The 10,543-nt window shown below is 33.6% G+C and overlaps 1 protein-coding gene across 1 annotated transcript; it reads right to left on the minus strand.

Moving 5' to 3' along the window:
• Positions 1 to 7,162: 7,162 nt before the first annotated feature.
• LOC131171152 (uncharacterized) lies at positions 7,163 to 10,271 on the minus strand. Its single transcript, XM_058130619.1, has 3 exons — positions 8,206 to 10,271; positions 8,032 to 8,119; positions 7,163 to 7,933 (listed from the first exon to the last, which is right to left on the minus strand). The coding sequence occupies exons 1-3, from the start codon at positions 10,269 to 10,271 to the stop codon at positions 7,163 to 7,165; spliced, it is 2,925 nt and encodes a 974-aa protein (XP_057986602.1).
• Between the last annotated feature and the right edge of the window lie 272 nt (positions 10,272 to 10,543).

Raw genomic sequence — 10,543 nt, forward strand, 5'->3', positions numbered from 1 at the left:
CCTCCTACAGCTGAACCCTCCTCATCCACAGCCCCTCCTGCATTCAACACTAAAGCCTTATTCACCTATCTTGAAAGGCTTAGTGATGATATATACTTTGTGGATAGGAAGCTTGACACTGGTCTTGATACCCTCAAGGATCGTCATGATCACCTATTTGACCTTGTCATGGAAACCAGGGACAAGCAGAAAGAATTGAAGGAGATGATGAAGAAACTCATGATTTTCCTGGGAATGCCACCTCCACCTCCATCACCTCCTCCAAAGACCATCATTTTGACAAAGAATGATGCAACAGCCCCTTAGCAACATCTATGGACAAGGGCAAAACAATAGAACTAGATTAGTTTTTGTTTTACTTTTGTTCAAACTTGTAGGACTTTTTCTTTGTACATATGTTCAAACAATTATAGTTTGTTTTGAATTCTGTTAGTTTGTTTTGAATTAGTTTGTTTTGAATTCTGTTTTTCTTAAAGTTCTATTGGATGGCCATTACATTAGTTTTTCATTGATTTTCACTGCCTTTACTGCCCTTTTGTGCATAATTGTCCATATATTGTATATTTTTGCATGCTTCTACTGGTGGTTGCACATTTTTCCTTGCTAATCATCATGCAGCAGCTTTTGAATATACTGCATAGGCTGTGAATTCCCTTATGCAATTATTTTGCATAGCCTGTGCAGTTCTCTATGCCACTCATGCAGAACCGCACAGCTTATGCACCTCCCTTATGCACTTGTTCTGGACAATACTTTCTTCTACATAACCTGTGCAGCTTCTTATGCATCCCCATTATTTCTTGAATTCTCATCTGCTCTATACCAGGTAACTCTTTCTTTTTGCTCTTAACTTTCACAATTCCTAGTAATTATTACTTGCTTTGAGTTTTGGTAATATACTGCTTGAGACATTGAGGGCAATGTCTAATTTTGAGTTTGGGGGTACACATTTTGATTTTTGCTTCATTTTTTCACATTTTGAGTATAAGAACATCTCATCCCATTTCATTTACATATATTGTAAATATTTTACATATACATCCATACATATATATACATTACACATTTACACACACATATTACACCACTTAGAATTGTACACATTGCACACAAATAGACAAATAGATTTCCTCCATTTAGTTAATGCATTACTCATTTTTAGGAATCATACATCATGCATTAAAATCTTTTGCCAAATCCCTTGAGTATTGAAAAGTTACCTATGAGAGTGATTTGACTTACCTTTAGTTGGGTTTGTGGATTGAAAGTTTCCTAAGAGGTGCAAGGTTTTGAAGTGTCTATCCCTTGCCTATATCTTCTTAGCCAAAAAGCCACCCAACTAGTCCTTTAGAGATTGGAGTGTTTAGAGGGAGTTATTGGATATAAGGTAGTCAAATGATGTCTCACCAATCCTAGAACAAATTTTCTAAACCTTTCAAGGCGAAATACCAGCTTGTACTTGAAGAGAGAGATGATTAGGCATCCTTTGATTTAAAACCTTCTCATTTTAAACCTTTACCCCTTTTTCCTTATTAAAATTGACCCTTGCAAACCCCTTTGAGCCTTTTTTATCCCTAATTTTTCTTGAAATCCTTATTGCTACCTAGCCAATGAACCAAACACTCCAACCCTTTTCATGAGAATAATTATTTACAACATTAGGTACACACACACACACACACACACACACACACACACACACACATATATATATATATATATATAAAGAGAAAAAAAATACAATAAAAGGGAGAAGAAATGCTTGTCATCTTGTAAAAGTGCTAGTATATGTGCTTTTCACCATTGTCATTCAAAATGAAAGAAATCCACCCAAAGTATTAAAAGAAATGAGTTTGGGGGTGGCAAATTTTAGGGACAATCATCAAAAGAAAATGAATCAAAATGTCCCTCCATTTTTATGTGTTTTGTAAACTATGCTAGCACTTGACAATCCTCATTGTGTATTTCTCTCCCCCATATATATATAAAAAAAAAAGAAAAAAATATAATAAAATAAGAAGTGTACCTTATGTTTCAAAAATTGAAAATATTCTCATGCTTTGAATCCTTTTTACCCATCTTTCTTCTTAGCCTCATTTTGAACCCCATGGCCCCATTACATCCCTAAAAGACCTTTGATCTCTTGATAGTACTTGCTACATTAGTGGAGATAGGAGTAAGGAATTTGCCTATGGGATTGGAAAAATTATCTATTCATTCATTTAATTCCATCATTCTATATAGAGACACTTTGCCTATTGATTGTCCTAGAATTCCTTTTGAGCATGACTCTCTCTTTTGATTGGTTGGTTTGGGAATTTTGAATAATAATTGATTTGATGGCTAAGCGGTGAAAGCTTGGATAAGCACTAGATTCTTTGCATTTTGAAGGATGGGTATATGGATTGTTGGTATGGCTAAAAGGGTGTTAAGTTACTTTAATAGGTGATTTTCATAGCTCTTTGGATAAGGCACCCCTAAAAATTTTGCATCACATTTTAAAGTTTGCTTGAGGACAAGCAAAAGCTTGAGTTTGGGGGTATTTGATGCATACATTTTGCATAGTCATTTAGGTCTAATTTCATAGCCATTTTATTTTATTATTAGTTATTTTTAGCTAATTTCATTAGTTATTTAGTTAGTTTTTCATAATTGTCAATTTTGGATTAATTTGTAATTTTTACTTTGTTTTGTAGGAAAAATGGTGTTTTTGAAGGACTGAAGAGAAATTTTTGCCATTGAGGAGTGACTTCTACAGCCAAAGATGTCAAAAACAAGTTTTCAAGCTGAAATATGCATTGACCAAATTGTGCATAACTTGCCGCATAAGCTATGCAGATCTGCATAAGGAGAAAAATCACTGTTCCAATACCTGCCGAAATGTGCATAAGGAGACTGCATAGCTTATGCACATTCACGCCTCCCTTATGCACTCTCACGGAATTGTGCATAACCTATGCACCAAGTCATGCAGTTTCGCATAAGTGAACCAGAAACAGCCGAAAACTGCATAAGGGACTGCATAACTTATGCAGTCCACTTATGCAGTCCCACAAAGGTTTCATTAATGAGCTGGCAGAAGATTCCCTCAGAAAATTCTTCCTAAAACACACCATTTTAGGGCTCCATGTCAGAAAATGCTATATATAGTCCCATTTCCCATTTTAGAAGGGGGAGAAGGAGCAGAAAAGGAAAGGAAGAGGAGAGGCAGCAGCTGAAGAGTCACTTTTACCTTCCACACCATTTTCAACCAAGATTTGCAGATTTCTTTCTTTCCTTACATTTTTCCTACATTTCTAGTGTTTAGTTTCTTGTTCCTTAGCTTAGATTAAAGCTTTATTTCCATTTAAACTCAATATATCTTGTAAGCATTATGGATAGTGAGTAGTTTTATTTTGATTCTGGAGTAAGGGTTGTAATATTTGAGATATTTTGTGGATTTTGATTGGGTAATCCATATTTTGTGGTCTTAATGAGTTTTATTCATTTCTTGTGTGCTTAATGACATGCTTAGTGTAGGATCCCATTAAATAATATTCTTAATCCATGGTTGAGGCACCGAAAGGAGAAGGCCTTGTGATAGATAATCAGGGAATTGGACTTAATTAACTTAGATCTAGAAATAGACTAAGGATTAAGAGGATTCACAGATTAATTAAAGAACTTAATGGGTCTTAATTAACTCTAACTCCACGAAAGTAGGATTAGATTGATTAAGGCACTCTTTGTCTCACTCGAAAGGGAATTCAAAGGATTTAAGAATTAGTCTCCTTAAAACCCATAAGTTTCATAAGATTGGATAACCAATTTAAAATCCCAAAATAGCTCGAATATGAAATCCCGAACTCCGGAATCGCCTTTTTATCATTGTTAATTTCTAATCGAATTTAATTACTTGCCTATTTTAATTTGATGCAATTTTAGTTTAATTAATTCATTGTTTGATAGATTATTAATTTTGCACATATAGATTTCATACTCAAATACCGATCAATTTGTTACTTTAATTTTAAGAATATTTCAACTTACTCAATTTTTTTATATATATCAAAAATTCAATCATTAACACAACTCTTCGTGGGAACGATATCTTTACTGTATTACTTGTACGACCCGTGCACTTGCGGTTGGGCCACATCATTATTCCTAATTTGTTCATACTTGATAATATTCAAAATAAAACTCCTATGATAATAGTAGTCTTCAAACTGTAATTCAACTTCATTGCTAGTCTACAAGCCTTCATTACTCGATCTGTTACTCCTACAATAGATTTATATAAAAGGTCATTCAAAAAGTAGTTTTTCCAATTCATGAAATTAAATATATCTAAAACGTACTTACTATTGTCATATCTTGACTTTCTGATGATTTGTATCCTATCACACACTCAAATCTTTTAAAAAACTCCAAATTGCGCTCTTCTTGTTCCTTGAGTCGAGCATTTAGTTGTGCTATCTCATTATTGCGTTGTTCTCATTCCTTCAAACGAGCATTCAACCTTGCTACCTCATCTCTCAATTCATTTAATTCCTCATTTCTAGAACCACATGCCATTCCTCTAGTGCTTGCTTTGTATCCTAATCCTTTACCACGGACATAGCTAGATATAACGCCAAACACCTCTTTTAAGACATCATCTGGAGTAGGACTAGTCTCATTATCATATGTTGGTTATTTCTCAATCCTTTGCATCTCTTCCTACAAAATGTAATATTAAATATGTGAATATTTAATATATAAATATAATCTAAAAATATCAATAATTTCATAGTCAAAATACTTACATATATCCTTGATGATTCTTGATCATGCCATTGTGTTTGGCCTTGCTCATCCAAGAACCCATGTGTAGCCATCTAGACTTCAGAAGCATACGGTACTTCACCAATCTCCTCATCCATCTGTAGTATTAATTATATTAACCATGCATTATATAACATAATATAACTAAAAAAAAGAAATAACTATGAGTAAATAGTATTTTTTTTTATAGTTTACCATATCATACTCTACTTGTGCAAATGGAGTGGGACCAGTTGAAGCAATAATTCTTTGAATAGCACAACTATTTGTATTGGTGGAACATAAGGCCTACATGATATTGATGTTAAAAAAATATTTATTTTTTATCATAATAGAAAAAGTAATTAAAAAGTACCTGAAAGTCCTCATTAGCAAAAAATTTGAACATTTCCTTCCAAGTATCCACAGTCCATCCTTCAAGAACATGTTGCAGTCGTTCATCATCACTTGAGTACTTCAAATACTTAAGGTGTAGCTTGTATTTCCATTTGCAATATAATATTTTCATCTCATAGAAACAATAGAATTCAAACTTAGCTTTTTTTATCTCAGCCGTGTCAGGCTTCACCTTTTGCATTTTCTTAAGCTTCTTCCATTTTTCTGGACTCTCAGGACTTACATCAAAGTAATCCTATAAAGTTTAAAAATTGATTCTTAATTATGCAATATCATGTACTCATCTTATTTGGCAATTTAACATATAATATAATAAAATATAATGTGATATGATTTAAAGGATAAAATGAATTTTTTCGAACAAGAAACTCTAAAAAAGCATATGAAGTTAACCTGAATCATACTCCATAAATGAGTACGATATCAAGCTTCAACAGCATTCCAAGGCTTCTTAGGTGGACCACAAGATCTTGCACAATATCCTAACCATGATGCCAACTTTCTTTCATGTTCACCAATTGGTCGAAAATATTTTCCTGGCGGTATGAAGATAATCAACTTGTCTTTCTTTCCATTTGTCAACTTATCAAGATCAATGCCTTTGTACAATCCCCTACCACTAGCCAAACATCCTAATGGAAGAATAAAAAAAAAATTATCCAATATACACAACTCATCAAATGTGTATGAGCAAAAAGATTAATCCAATAAATTAGCAAGATTTGGTGAACTTCTAATACTTTTATCAATCTCTTAGCTTATAAAAGTGTGTGAAAATTACCTCCAAAATTCATTGAACTTCTTCCACTTGTCTCAATCTCAGGTTGACAAGGATTTCTATCAGACTGATTATTGACTCCACGAGCAGAAGTTGGAGGAAGCGAAGATTGTGAGCGATCATTAATAGCACCAAATGACTCATTATCAATGTGAGCCCTCAAAGATCGTCTTTGTTCCTCTAAAATTATAAAATAACAAAAGCATGCATGTGAATACCTATTATACTTCAAAATTATTAAAATAAAACTTTTATTGAAATTTAGTTAAAATGTATAAAATCATACCAACAACATTTGAAGCAGGTGAAGATAATGAAGGAGCCTTACTGACACCAACTAGATCATTTTCAATGTTAGTTCTTAAAGATTGCCTGCTTTCCTCTACATCATATCATAAGAAAAGAATTTGGTTATATAATTATCATAATTCCAAATTTCTAAAACAAAAATTCAACACTTATTTATAAGTAAAATACAAAATTATACCGATAATTGATAGAGGAGGAGAAGATAGTGATGGAGCATCAGTAATGGTAGGTGGTGCATGATTAGAGTTTGCTCTAAAAAGTTGTCTTTTTTTACCTAAATATAAAAAAAATAAAATCAGTTACTTAGTATTTATAACTTATAACCTTTTCAAGTGTAAGCTTGCACTTATAAGAATTATAATTGTAATAAATGTAAATATACCAATATTAGATGTAGGAGAAGATTGTCTCTGAATACGAACAATACTGTTAACACTAGTGAGCTTGCAAACACGTTTAGACCTTAAAACTTGTCTCCATCCATCTAAAATTAGAAAAAAAAAATCACAATTTTCTAATAAATTATAACATTACCATTCAAAGCTAAATAATTCAAATATTCAAATAAATACCTTTAGGTGTAACAAAGTTAGACAAATATTCTAATTGGGAGGGTGGAAGGGTTTCTTCAGACGAATCACCATCAGCAGAAGATATGCAACTTTTCAACCCAGGCAGCATCTTCCTATTATTCTTCTTACGTTTACTTACACTTGCCATCACCTAAATAAATTAAAATATGAACAAACATTAACAAACTTAATAAAAAAAAATCAACAATGTGTCAATATATCAAATTATACCTAATAAATAAATAGATACAATAGGAAGAGTATGTCAAAATTAAAAAAATATATATATTTAAAACCACCTTTAATCATCATCTTCTTCTTCTTCAAATTCATTATTATCATCTCCAAATTCATCTTCACTAACATCTATATTTAATTCTTGATTATGTTCCTCATCATCTTGTTCAATTCGTTCTTGAATTTCTTGAGCTGTTTGAATAGGAACTTCTTCAGGATCAACATCAACCCTATTCAAGTCAACAATATCATCATCATTGTCTAACGGTCTTGTTGGACGACCATGCATGTCATTTTCCTCTTCTTGGTAAACCTCATTATCATCAGCAATTTCACAAACATCATCCTGTAATTCAATAGGCATGTTATAAAGATCTCGAGGATGAGTTTTCATTACAACAAGCCAATTTGGATTTTTTGGATCCTCAACATAAAAGACTTGCTCAGCTTGACAAGCCAAAATAAAAGGCTCCTCTGTACTTAATCGAGCATTGGCTTTGACACTTGTGATTGAGTAATTATCTACTATGTAACCAGTCTGTTTATATCGCACATCAAACCATTCACATTTAAATAATGAAATTTGATTCCTTGCTGAGTATTGTAGCTCCCACACATCCATCAAAGTTCCATAATACTCTTTGTTAGGACAATTATTGTCACCCCTGGACATGACACCAAAGTTTTGACTTTGTCTGATTTTCTGACGATCTAAAGTATGAAAGTGAAACTCATTCACAATATAACCAGTATAACACTTATAGCATGTTAAAGGACCTTCAGCTAAATGGAGTAAGTCATCAGAAATTGCTCCTTGCGCATGTAACTCAACCACCTAGAAGTTTATTATCAAATCATGTAGATATTATATTGAATTATATGAATAAAGTAATGTCCTCATTAAAATCAAGCATATTGGATAAGTTCACGTACATGATTAAAGAACCAGTTTGGGAATTCTGAATTATAACGTCTCATCAATTCCCGATGACTCATATTAGGCAATGAACCTTTATGTTTCCTATAACAACGTTTATTTTGTAAGAAATCAAATAGGATAATATTAGGATTATAAGATTTTGTTCATGTAAAAAAAATGATACTTACTCAACATAAGGCCAAACTTCTTCACAGTTATTAAGAATGTAAAGATGTGCCTTCTGCTTCCAATCATCAGTGAGCAAGTGATACTCACCTCTTCCTAATGGTCGCTCAGATCTTCTAACAATTCCCAACCCATCATTGCAACCATTCTGATCAAAGCCATCATCATTTCGTGGGAGCTGATTAAAGATGGTGTCAATTCCTACCAAATATCTTGAACAGAAAGTTAAGCACTCATCAGCAATGTAAGCTTCAGCAATTGATCCTTCTGGCTTTGCCTTATTCCGAACATATAATTTTAATTTATGCAAATATCTCTCAATTGGGTACATCCATCTGTATTGAACAGGTCCAGCAATCTTGGCCTCACCTGGTAAGTGTACAACTAAATGCACCATAATGTCAAAAAAAGATGGAGGAAAAATCATCTCTAATTTGCATAATGTCAAGACAATTTGCTTCTCGATGTCATCCAATTGAGAACTATCTAAACTCTTACTGCATATATCTCGAAAGAAGGCACTTAACTGAATAAGTGGCTTAGTAATATTTTTAGGAAGGAAACCTCGAATTGCAAGAGGAAGAAGTCGTTGTATGAATACATGGCAATCATGACTTTTCATTCCAGAAATCTTACGTTCCTTTACATTAACACACCTGGATATTTTTGACAAATAACCATCTGGAGTCTTCAGATTAGCCAACATCTTACATAAGACTTCCTTTTCATGATTAGAAAGCACATATTGTGCCATTGGGACACAAACATTATTTCCATTCACAATTGGGTGAAGCTCGTGTCTAATGCCCATACTCACCAAATCATAACGGCTATTCAAATTATCTTTCGTCTTTCCTTTGATGTTCATTATAGTTTCTAACACATTATCACACACATTCTTTTCAATGTGCATCACATCCAGATTATGCCGAATAAGAAGTGTCTTCCAATAGGGTAACTGAAAAAAGATACTCTTCTTCCTCCAATTCTCGAAACTATTTGAAGCATCATACTTCCTTTTGATACCTCTATTAAATGGCATTTGAGTGAAAGTTTCAAGCTCCATTAACACCTCATCACCTGACAGTGGTTTTGGAATTGCTCTTATCTCTCTAAAGCCATTGCAGGACTTAGTGTCCTTACGCCATTTATGACTAGGAGGCAAAAACCTTCTATGATCCATATAGCACATTTTCTTTGAACAAGCAAGGTGTTTTGCACTAGTATATTTATGGCAAGCAGGACAAGCCTTGTAACCTTTTGTTGACCACCCTGATAAATCTCCATAAGCTGGAAAATCACTTATTGTCCAAATAATGGATGCATGCAATGTGAAGTTCTTTTTGCTATGTGCATCATAAGTCTCCACACCAACCTCCCACAACTCTTTTAATTCAGCAATTAAAGGCTGCAAAAAAATATCTATACCCATTCCTGGACTATGCTCCCCTGGAATAATCATTGAAATTATCAAATTGGTCTGCTTCATACAAATCCAGGGGGGTAAGTTATAGGGTATAAGAATTACAGGCCAAATGCTATGTTGGGAGCTCATATTTCCAAAAGGCTGGAAACCATCAGTTGCCAATCCGAGTCTAACATTACGAGCATCACTTGCAAATGAGCCATGTTGTTCATCAAAAGACTTCCATGCAAGACTATCAGCAGGGTGCCTCATAATTCCATCATTTATCCTTTTTTCCTTATGCCATCGCATATCGGATGCTACTTGACTAGACATAAACAACTTCTGCAACCTTGGTTTTAAAGGGAAGTATCGTAGCACTTTATATGGAGTTTTTTTCCTCTTGCTTTTCCCTTCATCAGACTTCCACCTAGATAACCCACATATTTGACATGATGTTGCATTGGCAAATGATCCCCAATATAATGTACAATGATTATGACAAACATCATACTTCTCATAGTGAAGGCCTAGACCACTAACGTACTTTCGAGCACTACTGTATGATTTTGGCAAATTTTGCTTTCCATTTGGAATAAGCTCCCTTAATAAACCAAGCAAATCATCAAATGATCTGTTGGTCCATCGATGAAAACTCTTCATGTGAAGTAACTTCACTATAGCAGCCAATTTTGAGAGCTCACATTCTGGATGTCACTTTTTCTTAGCTTCCCTTAATAGATGGTAAAACATGGCAGCATCCCGTTTAGGTTCCTCTCCAACCAATGCTTTATTAGAATTCATTCCAATGTTGACATTAGAACCGCCATATATATCATTCACTAATCCAATCATATCATCATCAAAGTCTTGATCATCATTAACAATTGGATCATCATTGATGTCAACATCTTCATTTAGAGACTCTCCATGGA

The sequence above is a fragment of the Hevea brasiliensis genome, chromosome 12, assembly GCF_030052815.1.
Source record: "Hevea brasiliensis isolate MT/VB/25A 57/8 chromosome 12, ASM3005281v1, whole genome shotgun sequence".
NCBI lineage: Eukaryota > Viridiplantae > Streptophyta > Magnoliopsida > Malpighiales > Euphorbiaceae > Hevea > Hevea brasiliensis.

Excerpts from the sequence above, each read along its gene's own strand:
- LOC131171152 (XM_058130619.1), bottom strand. The coding sequence starts at position 10,271 with ATGAAGAGTTTTCATCGATGGACCAACAGATCATTTGATGATTTGCTT. Across the intron at positions 8,120-8,205 it reads GAAGTTTGGCCTTATGTTGA|GAAACATAAAGGTTCATTGC; the intron begins GTAAGTATCATT and ends ACGTTGTTATAG. Across the intron at positions 7,934-8,031 it reads CAAACTGGTTCTTTAATCAT|GTGGTTGAGTTACATGCGCA; the intron begins GTACGTGAACTT and ends ATAAACTTCTAG.